The sequence below is a fragment of the Euleptes europaea genome, chromosome 8, assembly GCF_029931775.1.
Source record: "Euleptes europaea isolate rEulEur1 chromosome 8, rEulEur1.hap1, whole genome shotgun sequence".
In the NCBI taxonomy this organism is placed as follows: Eukaryota; Metazoa; Chordata; class Lepidosauria; order Squamata; family Sphaerodactylidae; genus Euleptes; species Euleptes europaea.
In genome coordinates, this window is record NC_079319.1 from 38,535,832 (window position 1) to 38,551,078 (window position 15,247).

General features: G+C 43.8%; 1 protein-coding gene across 1 annotated transcript; it reads left to right on the plus strand.

Annotated features, from left to right (window-relative positions):
* The first annotated feature begins 295 nt into the window (after nt 1-295).
* On the plus strand, nt 296-14,958 carry COPS5 (COP9 signalosome subunit 5). Its single transcript, XM_056854126.1, has 8 exons — nt 296-503; nt 1,326-1,560; nt 2,181-2,309; nt 3,628-3,693; nt 5,975-6,060; nt 8,034-8,145; nt 8,640-8,788; nt 14,580-14,958. The coding sequence occupies exons 1-8, from the start codon at nt 352-354 to the stop codon at nt 14,662-14,664; spliced, it is 1,014 nt and encodes a 337-aa protein (XP_056710104.1). The 5' UTR covers nt 296-351; the 3' UTR covers nt 14,665-14,958.
* The last annotated feature ends 289 nt before the right edge of the window (nt 14,959-15,247 follow it).

Sequence of the window (15,247 nt, forward strand, 5' to 3'; positions counted from 1 at the left end):
AAGCTTCTGATCCAAAAGAAAGACACAAAGACCGACGGCGATGCCGCTCTGCCCTCATGAAGAGCCAGGAGCAATGGCGAGTTTCGCTTTTTACCGGAAGTTCAAGCGGAATCTATGGCGGCGGCAGCCCGTGGCTCTCTAATTCCATCTCTATTTCACTTGTGGGAGGAGGCGGGATTAACGGAAGGCGTCACTGAGCGGGCGGAACCACCCTTGAACACCGCTCCCGTCCCCCACGCTACTTCCGGCGTCTTTGGTTCCGTGCTGTTGTGTAGGCCGGGAAGCTTAGACCGAGGCGTTTCTCGTCGGCGAGCGGAGCCCTCCTTGGCTCAGGCGGAGAAAGCCGGCGCGATGGCGGCTGCCGGCCCTTCCGGGAGCGGTATGGCTCAGAAGACTTGGGAACTGGCCAACAACATGCAGGAGGTGCAGAGCATTGATGAGATCTACAAATACGATCGCAAGCAGCAGCAGGAGATCTTGGCGGCCAAGCCCTGGACGAAAGAGTGAGTATGGGGCGGGCAGGAAGGCTCGCCTGCGCTGGGTATCCGAGGCCCCCCCAAACAGACTTGGTTCTGGGAACAGGGAAGGACTGTTCCTCTCCGGAGCTTCAAACAGGTCGGCTGAAGAAATGTCAGGAGAGCAACAGATCTCTTATTATTAGGATATGGACTGGGGTCTCGGCGGTAGATTCAAAGTGGAGGATCCTAGAGAGGAAGAAGTAGCAAGTTTAGCAGTCGCTTGAATGTCAAAGGAGGGGGAGAATGAAGACGAAATGAAAACTGAACCCAGGCTCTCATGTCACCACGTATGCACTATGAGCTCCTTATTTTGGCCATTGATAAAGGAAGTGACATGTTTGTATGTTAGATGTATCTGTCTCAAAAGAGCAAATGCTGACAGCCAATAAAATGTTTTGTTGCCCCCTGCTGCAAAGACAATGTTGAGAGGAAAGAAGCAGTTCACGTATTTTATAAATGCCTTTTCAGTCATTTTCTGTATTCATGTAAGCATTGCTGCATTTTATGGCCTTCTTACATCTAAAATCTATTATTTAATTTTTAATTAAGGGGCAAAGGAGCAGCGTTTTGACCCTGGGTTTCCTGTATCCAAATGTAGCACTTTTCTCTGAGTCATACATGCCCACAGTTAAATGAATGATTTTGTTCTCTTGAAGGTCATAGTGAAAGCACCTACCGTTTTATTTTGCAGAAAAGTGGGTTAAAATAAAAAGTGACACATATCGTAATGGTGGTTTGCATTTCTCTTCTTTACCTATCATAAAGCTGTGAGCAAAAATACTAATATTTGTGGTCTTTTCACTACAGTCACCACTATTTCAAGTACTGCAAAATCTCTGCTCTGGCCCTTCTGAAGATGGTTATGCATGCTAGGTCAGGAGGCAATTTGGAAGTGATGGGCCTAATGCTTGGAAAAGTGGATGGTGAAACTATGATCATCATGGACAGCTTTGCTTTACCCGTGGAAGGCACTGAAACACGAGTGAATGCTCAGGCTGCTGCATATGAATATATGGCTGCATATATAGAGAATGCAAAGCAGGTAAAAAGAGAAAACTGGGTTCTTTTAAAGCAGTTCATTAGTGATTAAGGCTACTTGAAATTATATTGGGAATGACAACTTGTGAACTATGCAGGTTGCCATTGAACCTCTTCATGGCATCATTATACCATCAGTCTGAGTTGGAGTCAAAGTGAATTTTGCAGAAATCTTTCTCGTGGTTTTCATGGAAAGCCTTTAATTTTTGTTATAAGTGCTTCTACTGTCCTTTTATATGCACAGTTCCTACTGCTGGTTTTTTTCCCCATTTTGTGTGCATTGTTATTTATTTGCTTACTTTATTCTTGTGTGTGTGTGTCAAGAATCTGGAAAACAGTAATGGGTGTTGAACTCTTGCAGCTTAATTTCTGTGTTTGAAAAACAGGACAGAGCCAAAGTTATTAACATTCTTTCTCTTCTTGTGGGCTTCCCAGAGGCACCTGACTGTCTTTGGAAACAGGTTGTTGGATAATGTGGACCTTTCATCTGATCCAGCAGAATTTGTCTTGCATGCTTTTTATTTTGAAACACAATCTGCAGTTTGCAAAGTGTCCAAAAGAGGGCAGTGATCACATTGATTAAATTCCTTTAACCATGTGCTTTCTCTTCCCAACTTTGTTTAGGTTGGCCGTCTAGAAAATGCAATTGGCTGGTACCACAGCCATCCTGGCTATGGGTGTTGGCTTTCAGGCATTGATGTCAGTACGCAGATGCTTAATCAGCAATTTCAAGAACCATTTGTGGCTGTAGTTGTAAGTACAGTATTGGAGCAAGCAATTGCACCAAAAAAATTCAATTATAATATCTGATGAATGTTAAAAAGAATTGTTTGTACAGAGTAATGATCTTTCCAGTTGATAGATATAATTTTGCTATTCAATCCTTTATAAGTCACCATTTGAACCATAATCCTAGCGGTGCCTTCTTGAGTTGATTCAAGCCAAATCAGTGGAGATCAATTGAATATTTACAGAAACATTTCCTAACCTGTGAAACTAGGCATACATTGAGCTGCCTACCACAAAATAAAAATCCCTTTTAAGTTAGTTTAACTGTGTACTTGGAAATAATTGCTTGACCTCTGCATCCTCAGTATCTTTAAGTCTTGTTTGTGTTGAATAATGCAGGAGTTGGTTATTGTTTTATACTGTCACATCATGGCACTTCACAAAGTACAGGAAGAGAACCCCAAGGAGATGAGTCTTTGAGACTTGGAAGACAAAGGGAGGTAAGGCAGCTGGAAGACAAAGGGAAGCAAGGCAGCTGGAGGCAGGTGTAGTCAGGTGAAGAATATCCATTCATCCCAATAACAAAGGCTTGGTTTGGTAGAAATAGGAAACTAAGGTTGCCTCATGGGGAAAGGTACATTTTCAAAGTGGAATTTAAGGAGATAGAGTACACAGTCCTGTTCAAAGAAGAGCAATTCCATAGGTCTGCGCCGCCGCCTCAGAGGCTTCCCGGCCACTGCAGAGGAGAAAAAAGGATTTTTAAAAAATAAAAAAAGAGAAAATGGGGGAAATCCCCCATTGCCTCCAACAGGGCTGCGCCACCAAAAAAGATGGCACAGGACCACCGCAGCGCAAGAGGGTGTTCCTGAGGCGAAAGGGGTGAAGAGGCTGCCTAACGGGTGAGGAGGCTACCACACCACCATTCTGGTGTGGGCTTTCCCTTCTGGGAAAGCCCTGCTTGAGCAACTGTGCTTGCGGCAGGGGGCAGCGGCACCAAACACCGGCATGTTTGCCCCTGTGCTGGTGTAGGTGCCGTGGCACCTACACTGGCACAGTGTCACACCAGTTCCTAAGGAGCTTTGCCCCCTCCCTTCAGGAATGGGCTCTTAGTTATTTTGTGAAGTTCCTATTTAAGGTTGCCAGCGTCAGACTGTTTTACTTGATACATGAATTGCATGTTATAGGGCAACGTTTGGGGCGCCATTCCACAGAAGAAAATGATGTGATAGAGAAGTGACTTTGGGGCTAAAAAATAAATCTGAGCTGGAGTTTTGAAAATGGCATTCCACTGCTGCACAAGCAAGTTTCTTGTGTACAATAACTTTCAAATTCATTTTTACAGATTGATCCAACAAGGACAATATCTGCAGGAAAAGTAAATCTGGGCGCTTTTAGGACGTATCCTAAGGTAACATTTATTGCCTAGCCAAATGGATATGGTAGAGATGTTAACACATTATTCACAAAACCCTTCTGCTGGCACAGTGGTATACTTCATCTGAAATTGTTTACTGTAGTGGCAAGTCTGTGGACTGAGAACGATGTAATTCTGTTTAGGATTGCACTAATAATTTAATTATGCCATATGTCTAATTCTGAACCTGGCCCCTTGTGCAGATCAAAAAAAAATCCCAGGTTCAGATAAGGGAGTATTTTTCTCCCTATTATATGGTTCTGTGCCTCCCCTCCTTGCAGGGGCTGACATCTTTGCAGCATCTGGTTGAACCGGTCAGTCTGTAAGCTCAGAACTCCCTAACTCATTGCTGACTTATGAGAGACTCATGTCTGCCCATCCTTCCTGACTCCCATCTGTTAACACGTGGGGTGCTGAATCTGCTTTTCTTGATATAGTTTGGCTTTCTTACCTTGTGGTCATGTGCATTGACTTGTGTTCCTTCATCTTGCACTGGTTGCTAACTTCACTATTAATTGTAAAAACTGGGTCTTTTCTAGTTCTTTCACAATCACTTCTCCTGTCCTTCATTCTTCTGCTCAGACACAGAGTTACAAAGACTAAAAATCCAAGCCATAATTCCTTTATGGTGCTTCATGGTTGTATTGATTATGTTGGTCACAACATTTCCCAAAAAGAAAATGGCAGAAAACAAATGTTGAGATGTTAAATAATCGCATCAAAAGCAAATCTAGAATTAAATTATGGCCCTCAGTCAGATAAAAATAGCCTTCCTCAGTAGTTTGCTTTAGACAGTGAGATATGTGTGCCTTATTGCATTCACTGTTTTATGAATGCTTGAATAGGACACAAGGAACCTGACATGTTCTCTCCAATTGGAGAGACTCCTGTTGTATGCTTCCTCTAAAAAGTAATTGGAAATCTGTATTAATGGTCTGTTAACCAGCCCTTATTTTAGGGGAATACATATTGTTGTAGCACGGTTTTTTTTAAGGGAATGCAATATTTCTTCGATTGGATTTCTATGCCACTCATTCCTGACCAGGTCCGGCTCTTTAATTCTTTTGAAAAAGTTACCAAGTTTTGCCAGCAAAGCAGGAATCAAGCTTGGCTCATACCCTTTTGGAATGCCTCTTTTATGAGGAACTTGTGTGTGTGTGTGTGTGTGTGTGTGTGTAAAGTGCCTTCAAGTCACAGCCGACTTATGGTGACCCCTTTTGGGGTTTTCATGGCAAGAGACTATCAGAGGTGGTTTGCCAGTGCCTTCCTCTGCACAGCAACCCTGGTATTCCTTGGTGGTCTCCCATCCAAATACTAACCAGAGCTGTCCCTGTTTAGCTTCTGAGATCTGATGAGATCAGGCTAGCCTGGGACATCCAGGTCAGGGCATGAGGAACTTAGATCACGTTATATATCTCCCCTTTTAACAGATAAATCTAATGCCTCTGTGTCTGACATAATGCCTTTTTTATTAAGTGACAGGGATCCCAAAGCTACATTGTCAGTGGCAAGATTTATTTCAGTCTTCATATCCCTCAAACATTAGATTTAAAATCACGCTGCTCAAGAGGATGGATCAAGGAGCTTCTAAGGGATAAAGAAAAGGAATCAAGCTTGAGAAAATTTGTGTGTGTTTCTAAAATCTTTCTGAAATAGCACATGGGAAGGGTTAAGATGCTTAGCTGAGTAGAGAGGTATATTTCTATCAGCCTGCCACCCTTATCTATAAGTTGCAGCCAACCCTCACCCTTCCACAAGCAGAAGGCATTTGTCACCTTTCCATTGTACCACCACTGTCTCCAACAGCTCGTGGCCCTGCAGGAACATTTTTTTGGGGGGGGGGTGGGGAGGGAGGGGATAGGGAATTGCCCCAAGAACAGGAGATGGCATAGATCCATTCTGCAAGCAGAGCTCTGCTTGTAGTTCTCTGGATTCAAGACTATGTGTGTCAATCCTACTTGTATTGAAGAGTTTGGAAACAGGCACATCATGTGAAACCATCCTTGTACTGAAGCAAGTCAGTTTCTCGCTGAACTTCCCTAACAAGAAAATAGTATGTCGTTTACACTGTTAGTCAAACAAGTGAAAACATAGATGTCAGTCATTAGTTTCTGAACCCAAACAATGCAACTGGCTTCCCTGTGCATTTCTAAACTTCTGCCTGAAATTGTTTTGTTCAGACTAGACACATAAAACATTGATGCAGCACTTTTGAAATTATGAATAATGTATTAGCGTTTAATTTAAGTTTCATCTTTATTTCTCTATCATTCAGGGCTACAAGCCTCCGGACGAGGGCCCTTCTGAATATCAGACTATCCCACTTAATAAAATAGAAGACTTTGGAGTACACTGTAAACAGTAAGAAAGTTTTGTGATACAGAGAATTCAGAATATTCTCTGCTTCGGGGGGGGAGCGGGTCTTAAAATTATCCAAGGCTAACAAGCATTTGATTTTTGGGTAGCAGAGTTGTGTGTTTGGGTTTTATTTTGAGTGTTGTTTTTTTTAGTTTGCCCCATTCTGTGGCCCCCTGGAGAGGTTATGATGATATTTCAGTATCACTTTCCACAATAAATCGATAGCAGTATTTGGTTTGAGGTACGAAGCTACTGAAAAGAACTTCATGAATCTGGGTGTAACCAGTACTTGGTGCAAAAAGAAAAACTGCATCAATTCACTTTCTACCCCATTCATTTTCCGCCCCACCCCCCTTTGGCCTGGCTCTTCTGTTTGCCTTGGATCTGGGTCAGCTGTTTATATACCTCAAAACGTGTTGTTGCTTCCTTTCCCAGATACTCTGTCTCTGGCCAACTATGCATGCTCACTTTACCCTTCTTTATTCCCCGCTTCAGCCAGGATCAAAGCAACCTGGGTTGGGGGAAACTGTATGAATTGGTTTGAATGATCAGGGAATAAACTGTGTGCAAATTGGAGGCATGAGTACAGAAAAGCTGTCTCCCAAGTTCAAATCAAGTCCCACTCCTTTAATTGCTGGTCAGTGATTGGCTCACCTCATGAGAGAACATTTCCTTCCCCCTAGACCCAACTGCCACATAAAAAAGCATTTTAAAAACAAAAAATTGAGCCATTTGAAAGAAGGGGGGGGAAATCCAAGCCTTATTTTTAAAAGCCTTTCTTTCTCTCAGAAAGAGCTCCCAGGAAGCAATTGAATCCCTGCCTCCGTAATTGGCTGTGAGAGATGCCAATCTTCGCTGCTTGCCCTGTATTGCTGTCAGCAAACAGAACAGGGGTTTGGAAAGGGGGCGGGGAAAGCTCAATGCGAGGCAAGTGTATGCACGCTCTTTGGATCTGGTTTCAGCTAGGAAAGACCGTTTGACTCCGGCAAGAAGAGGAATGGGAAAAGCCGAGTTCGTTTAAGGTTGAAACGGGGTTGAGCCAAAAAGGAATGAGGTAACGTGCATTTTCAAAAACTTTATCCTGGCTGAAACAGGGAATGAAGGAGGCTAAACCGACCATGCATAAGTGACCTCTGTTTTTTGAAACATGATTCAATCATTTTATTGTATTTCTTCATATGATGTGAGTTGCTTTGAAGACCTAATGGAAAATCAGAATAGAAACAATATTTAAAAAAACGAATGTGCCTTTTCCCAAAGAAATTTAACACAGATCTAAATGTTAATATATATTTGATTCAACTGCCCTAGTTACGTCTAAAATGCAATTGCCCTAGTTACATCTAAAACAGGAATCCCCAACGTGATGTGCGTGGGCGTCATGGCACTCTCTGAAACTTTTCCTGGTCTCCCCAAGTGTTTTCAGAAAGTGGACAGGCCTGGGGGGACTTTTGCCCAGCATAGCTTCTGATTAGCCATTGGAGTTTTGACTAGATGGGGAGATTTTTAAAAGCATTCCTGTGGCAGCAGCTGCCAACAGATCACAAGGATCTTCACTATGTGACTGAAGGTATGCTGCTGCAGCCATTTTGTGGCTGGCTCCACCTTCTGTGGCAGCCATTTTGTGCTTGCGCCCGCCACACTGCATCAGAATTCCAAAAGTGCCTGCAGGCTCAAAAAGGTTAGGGACCCCTGATCTAAAAGGTAGCAAATGGCAAGCAGGATACCCTGCAAAGAAAAACAGAGCAATCTTGACTTACATTAATAAGTAAAGATGGCATGAAATGGCCCTCTACATAGTACCATAGTGGACTATTCCCTAGGACAGTCCTTAGACAAAATGCCAATATTGCTTTTTCTTGGTCACGTTGGTGCCTTCAGTCTTCATATATGAGGGATGCTTTTAGAAATGTAGCATATTCATTTAAGTGACTAACTTTGACAAGGCATTTTATGTATTCTCTGTTATGAAACAGGTATTATGCTTTAGAAGTCGCCTATTTCAAATCCTCTTTGGATCGGAAGTTGCTTGAGCTTCTGTGGAACAAATACTGGGTGAACACTCTTAGTTCATCCAGTTTGCTTACTGTGAGTATCTTTGTTAATTTGGAGGGTGACCCAAGATTAACGCAGAACCTTTGGTACATTTGTTCCTTTCCTGTAGCTAGGAGGATCAAAGGCTAAGGGAGGAAACTTGGTACAGTGGGGGAGCAAAGTGTAAAAAGGTCTGTGTTATCATTCAACAGAAGTTATGTACAGTATACTTATAGCAGGAAGCTGTCCTGTTTTCTCCCAGTGTTAGCGATCAGTTCAAAAGTATCTGCTTGATGTTTCCCATAAAAGATCTTAGCTCTGGTAAGTGTGGCTGCGTTTTACATTTCTGTGGTTCACACTGTTCTTAGAGGTCTTACTAAGCTTAGAATCAAGTTTCAGTTTCCTGTAGTAAATAGCAATTGGGTTGAGGGACAAAGCACAACCTATCGTTTTGTAAAGGTGTTCTGATATGGGTTACTACTCAATGTATTGTTCCAAATTACAGCATTATGGCAATATATACAGTGTTAAATATCTTCCAAATTCAGAATGCAGACTATACCACTGGGCAAGTTTTTGATCTATCTGAAAAACTGGAGCAGTCAGAAGCGCAGCTAGGCCGAGGGAGCTTCATGTTGGGTTTAGAGTCTCATGACAGAAAGTCGGAAGACAAGCTAGCTAAAGCAACAAGAGACAGGTAAGATCAACTCTGTTCTAGTTTTTGTTCTAGGGAAAAAGACTTTGTCAGTAACCTCTGCAGTACAGATGTTTGTAACAAATGTCTTAGAACCAAGGTGCTGCTACCATCTTTGAATCATAGAGTTGGAAGGGACCACCAGGGTCATCTAGTCCAATCCCCTGCACAATGCAGGAAACTCCGAACCACCTCCCCCCATGCCCCCATACTTCATGCCCAGAAGATGGCCAAGGTTCCCTCCCTCTCACGATCTGCCTAAGAACATAGAATCAGCATTGCTGACAGATGGCCATCTAGCCTCCGCTTTTAAAATCTCCAAGGAAGCCTGTTCCACTGAGGAACCGCTCTTAACAGTTAGAAAATTCTTCCTAATGTCTAGACGGAAACTCTTTTGATTTAATTTCAACCCATTGGTTCTGGTCCGACCTTCTGGAACAACAGAAAACAACTTGGCACCCTCCTCTATATGACAGCCCTTCAGGTACTTGAACATGGTTATCATATCCCCTCTCAGTCTTCTCTTCAGGCTAAACATACCCAGCTCCTACAACCTTTCCTCATAGGACTTGGTCTCCAGACCCCTCACCATCTTGGTTGCCCTCCTCTGGACCCGTTCCATCTTGTCTACATCTTTCTTAAATTGCGGTGCCCAAAACTGAACACAGTACTCACAGGTCGTCAAAGTGCGGCTCCCGAGCCGCATGCGGCTCTTTGAGCCCTTGAGTGCAGCTCTTTCCAGTCCCACCCAGCTGGCCTGTGGGGTTTTGAAGCGCTTCCCGCCCCTTCCACCTTCCCTGAACTTCCAAGGGCCTTCCCGGTTTCCAGCCCCGCCCCTTTCCTCTCCGGTGGGTGGTCTGGTCAGGGGGCTGTCTGGTGTCCGTCTGGGCCCGTCTTCCGGCCAGCCGGCACGATAGCTACCTCCCCCCGGGGTCTCCTCTAGGCCACCCCGCTTTGGCTCCCCTCTCCCTTGTTGTAAGGGCCGCCTGGTGCTGGAGCCGTCGCCATCTGCGCGCCAGCCCTCTGGAGCGTTGCCCTTCCCCGGGTCGCTCCTGGCCTCGCCTCTCAGCCCCGGTATGCTGGCCGGGAGAATGCCTTTCCAGCCCGCCCTCCCGTCGGGGATGGCTGTCGGGGGGCCCGTCGCTCGCCCCTCCCTGCTCGGCCCGGCACCGCGGCTTGGCTCCGTCCACGCTGCGCTCATGCCGCGCGGCGGCGCCTGTTCCCTGGGCTCGGAGGTAAGTGGGGCGCGGGGCCCGTCAGTGTCCACCCGGGGCAGTCCTGGGTCAGGTCTTGAGGGAAGGTAGGAAGGAGCCCAGGCGGCGGTGAGGAGGAGGAGGTGGTCTTGGATTTGCCACTCAGATGCACATTTTCCCCATCCAGATTCTCAAAACTCTGCATGGGGGGTTATTGGCCATTTGTGAATGGGAGGTTTTGCATTGGATTTGCCACTCAGATGCACATTTTCCCCATGCAGATTCTCAAAACTCTGCATAGGGGATTATTGGCCATTTGTGAATGGGAGGTTTTGCATTGGATTTGCCACTCAGATGCACAACTCAACAATAAGCCCCCCTGCAGAGTTTTGAGAATGCAGATGGGGAAAATGTACAGTGTTTGTCAGTCATTGTCATGATTTAATTTTATGGATGCCTTACTTTTTCCCTCCTCAGAGGCCATGTCTACCCACTAGCTTTCTTGGCAGTAGACCTGGACTCTGAGGAGGGGGGGGGGGAGTCCCCCTTCAGAGGCCAGGTCTACCAATTGGCTTCTATGGGCCTCCGGAGGCCAGGTCTACTGCCAAGAAAGCCAATGGGTAGATCTGGCCTCCCAATGGGACTCAGTCGGAGGCCAGGTCTACCAATAGGCTTTTATGGCTGTAGACCAGGCCTCCAGACGAGGACTCCAGATGGGGAGGGGGAAATGGCAGGGACTTACAATTTAATTTTTATCAATAAATAAGATCATTATTAAGTATGATATCAAGTTTTATTCAGTGTACCTACCTATAGTTTAAGTTTAAGAAATTTGGCTCTCGAAAGAAATCTCAATCATTGTACTGTTGATATTTGGCTCTGTTGACTAATGAGTTTGCCGACCACTGCTCTAGGTGAAAGAATGTGAAGGTAAAAGTAACTATTATCTGTTTTTTGGCAATTCTAGTTATTTATTTCTCAAATTTATAGCCCGCCCTCATTCCCAGGCAGGCTCAGGGCGGGTAATAACCTCTAAAATACACAACAGCCTCTAAAACACATAAAACAATAGATACTGATAAAACATCACATAATAAACCATAAACAAGGTGGCCTTAAAAACCCCAGACGCGACCATGTAACTGGATTTCAGCAGGTCAACCCCCACAGATGCCAAGAGTGGGGGGGGGGGCAAGGGGGGGGAGGCCAGCTGATTACTGAAAGAAATTACATAATGACTGAATATATAACTCTGTCTCTTTGATTTGGGTCTCATGATTTCTTCCCAAATATCAGTTTCCATTTGTATGAGTCACCACATAATTTTTTTCTTACTTTTAGAGCACCAGTGTAATACTACCTCATGTTTTCACAATACGTTCCACGTCATTGTTATGATATAAGCTAGCTAAATATCCGTATAGACTGATGCAGTGACCAGGATCTAAAGAGGCCCAAAGGACTTCCTGTGTGCACAAGGCCATAACTGATATTTCCATTCCAGTGGCCATCCCTTGGCCTTCATACACTGCTGCTCCAGTGGATCTCTTCAGCTTTTGGCAGTGGCTTTTTTCTTGGAGGCACATGAGTTTGTAGCTGGAAGAGAAGAACTGAAAAGCCCTTGTGTGTCCCCATGCACAACATCACACACAGCAGTCTGAATCTTGGCTGATATAAATCATGAGTTATAATTATCACAAACTGTGATAACTGTTTTATGTAGGTGGTAGGAAATGTCTCCAGCAGTAGCCGTATTTCCAAGAGGGCTTTTTAGTATAAATTCCAAGTTGGCAGCCATCACCACATCCTGGGGCAGAGAGTTCCACAATTTAATTACGCGTTGTGTGAAAAAATACTTCCTTGTATCTGTTTTGAATCTCTCGCTCTCCAGCTTCAGCAGATGACCCCACGCTCTAGTATTATGAGAGAGGGAGAAAAGCTTCACTCTCTCCATACCATGCATACTTGTATAGACCGCTAGCGTGTCTCCCCTTAACCGCTTTCTTTCCAAGCTAAACAGCCCTAAGCATTTCAACTGCTCCTCATAGGGCAGTTACTCTAGTCCCCCAATCATTTTGGTTGCCCTTTTCTGCACCTTCTAATCTAGACAAGACTGAGGTGCTGCTGGTCCATGACAAAGCCCCTTGAGTCAAGCTGCTCCCCATGAAGGAGCAGGTTCATACCATGGGGGTGCTTGTTTATCATTTATGTCCTGCCCATTTTCTTCCCAATGGGGGCCCGAAGCAGCTTAAACAGTTCTCCTTGCCTCCATTTTATCCTCGCAAAATACAGTGTGGGTTGTGGTATAGTTGTTGAGGTATCAGGATAGGATCTGGGAAACCCCAGTTCAAATTCCCACTGTGCCATGGAAACTTGCTGGGTGACCTTGGGCCAGTCACACACTCTCAGCCTAACCTACCTCACAGGGCTGTTGTGAGGATAAAACGGAGAGAATTATGTAAGCTGTTTTGGGTCCCCTTTGAGGAAAAAGGCAGGGTATAAATGAAGTAAATAAATAAACCTTGTGAGGTAAGTCAGGCTGAGATTGTAGCTGCCCCAAAATGTCTCTGGCGGAGTGGGGATTAAAATTTCAATCTCCCCAGATCCTAATCAAACACTATAAACTCTGCTGCTGGCTGCTGGATCTTGCCCTATGATTGGAGCCTCAGGTCTCCTCCATGGTAGAATAGTGCCTTTAGCTGGAACACCAACTATGGCTCTTACTCAGAAAGCATGGTCTAGACATGATGATCCATGTTCCGACCACATCCAGGTTAGATTACTGTAATGTTCTCCACATGGGGCTGCTGTTGAAAGCTGTTTGGAAACCTCAGTTGTTCCAGAAGATGGCAGCCAGGTGATTGTCTAGCACTGGGTACAGGGATTATATCACCTCTGTGTTAAAAGAACTACACTGGCTCCCCCTATGTTTCAGGATACAATTAAAAGTGATGGTTCTTATCTGTAAGGTTCTAAATGACTTGGACCTGGGGTAACTGAAGGGCAGCTCCTCCCATTTTGTCCAACTGCCAAGTGAATATCCTCCTCCCTGTACCCCTGCCTTCAGAAATAAAGTGGGTGGCAACCAGAAACAGGTGTCCCCCCACCTCCCGTGGTTGAACCTCTCCTGGTATCTACTTTTATTTTCAGAAGCCAGACCAAAGCATTTCTCTTCACCCTGGCGTTTAACTAAGGAGTGCCATCTTTTTAGTTGTTTTGTGGTCTGACCCTAGCCTAGGTAATGTTGTATTAATCTCATGTTAGAGTACTCTATTGTCTTATGTGCTTTTATACCTTGGCTTTCTTTTAGTGATGGTTTTTCTTGTTTTCTTATTGTCTAGATTATTCTAAGTTATTTACTGTTATAGTTTCTTTGTATTGGTTTTTATTGTATATATTTTGTTTTATTGTTGTGAGTCATCTTGAGCAGATCTGTAGAAGCGGCATACACATTTTCTAAATAATTTTTTAAAAATTGAGTGCTGGCCCTCATCTAACCTGTTACTGACTCGACAGACCTGCTCAAGGTGTCCTCTGCTATCTCTTGAGTTTATGAAAAGGTAAAATAATTGTGTCTTCAGTATGCTGATGGAACTTCTCTCTAACCCTCTAGAAAAGTTATCCCAATTGTTTTGTGTGAAAGTTGAATGGCATAGGGGAAAGTAGAGCGTCAAAACACTCAGTAGCACAAGCTCTAAGTGGCACCGTGAAGTTTCCCGACCATATCTTCTGGTAACAGTAGTAGTAGTAGGAGTATTGGAACACAGGCAATTATTAGGCAGTCCAGAATTGATGGTTAGTATTACTGAAAGTTGTAGAGAGCAAGTTCCAGAAGAATAACCAGTTTGCACTGCCTTTGTATAACTCCTGGTATAAGTGACTAGCAGTACTGTCCTAATCAGTTACATCCTTCTAAGTCCACATGGATTTAGGAGGGTTAACTCTGTTTAGGGATGTACTGTAAGAGAGATTCAGGACCATACTAGAAGCTGGACTACAGTCAGTCCAGTAATTAGTGTTGTCCAACCATAACCAAAATTAAAGCAGTCAACTCACACTTGAGTATGGCCTACCTGAGGAGGTCATAAAGGTTCCCATGCTTCTGTCACTCTTCAGAGTATGCAAAATAGTAATGTTCTGGAGGGCATTTTTATGAAGAGATCAGAACTTTAGCAGAATAGAATAGTCCAGGGGGGTGCCTTTATAAATGGAACGGGATTGTAGTCTATTGGAAGGATGATTCTAGGTATTCTGTATTAGAGCTTTGTTCATTTGATGTCTCATGCTGTATGAGTACATTACTTTTATTCTGTGACCCACCTTTCAGTCTCAGCGAGAAAGGGCTGTAAATATATTGTCAAATGCATAATGTCTGAAACTGGACTCTTGAATCCAAAGAGTGCTTGGGTTTACCTTTTAAAGCCAGTAACTTCTGACAATTGACTGACTGAATTGTTTTCCTTGCCTCTTCATAGCTGGACAGTTGGGAAGATTCATGAGGTTATGGGCACCGTGTGCTGCTAAAGCAGTTGAATAACTTGCAAGACAGTGATAGAACTGCATTTAGCCAACTGTTATTTATGCTTTTCTTTTTTTCTCAGCTGCAAGACCACCATAGAAGCGATACATGGATTGATGTCTCAGGTTATTAAGGATAAACTTTTTAATCAAATTAACATTGCTTGAAGAACATCACCAACTGATATGCATCTTCAAGGTAGAGGAAAACATACCTACTTGGACTCTGTTCTGTTTGGAACTGAAGGCAGAATGGAAATCTTCAGTTAATTTGTAGTGCTTTAAATCATCTCTGCCACCTCCTTGCCCAGTTTTAAGAACAGTATTCTGAAATTTATTGTAACTGTTCTTTACCATAGTTTTGGTTGTTGCTTCAAGAGAACAGTAAATGTGATTTACTGAATGATGAAGCTTTAGAATTTATCTCTTTGTCAATCTGCAATAAAGATATCTTAAACATGACCAGATGCTTTTTTCATTTTACTTTGCCTAAATTTATCTCTGAATTTCATCATTCTCCCTCCCTCCCCTCCTTTCTCTGTGTAGGCTCTCAAGCCAGAAACCCTAAATTCTTCCAGGATTAGGCCTGTCAGCCTATTTAGTTAGTATGGAAAATACTTCATAATCTCCCTTCCATCCATAATCTGTTCTTTCTCTGTGATACCATGTCTTAGAGAAAAAGTAATTGAGAACGTGATCTCTCCCTCAAGTGACTCAAGCATTTACTTCCCCAATACAAGATGAACTCTGC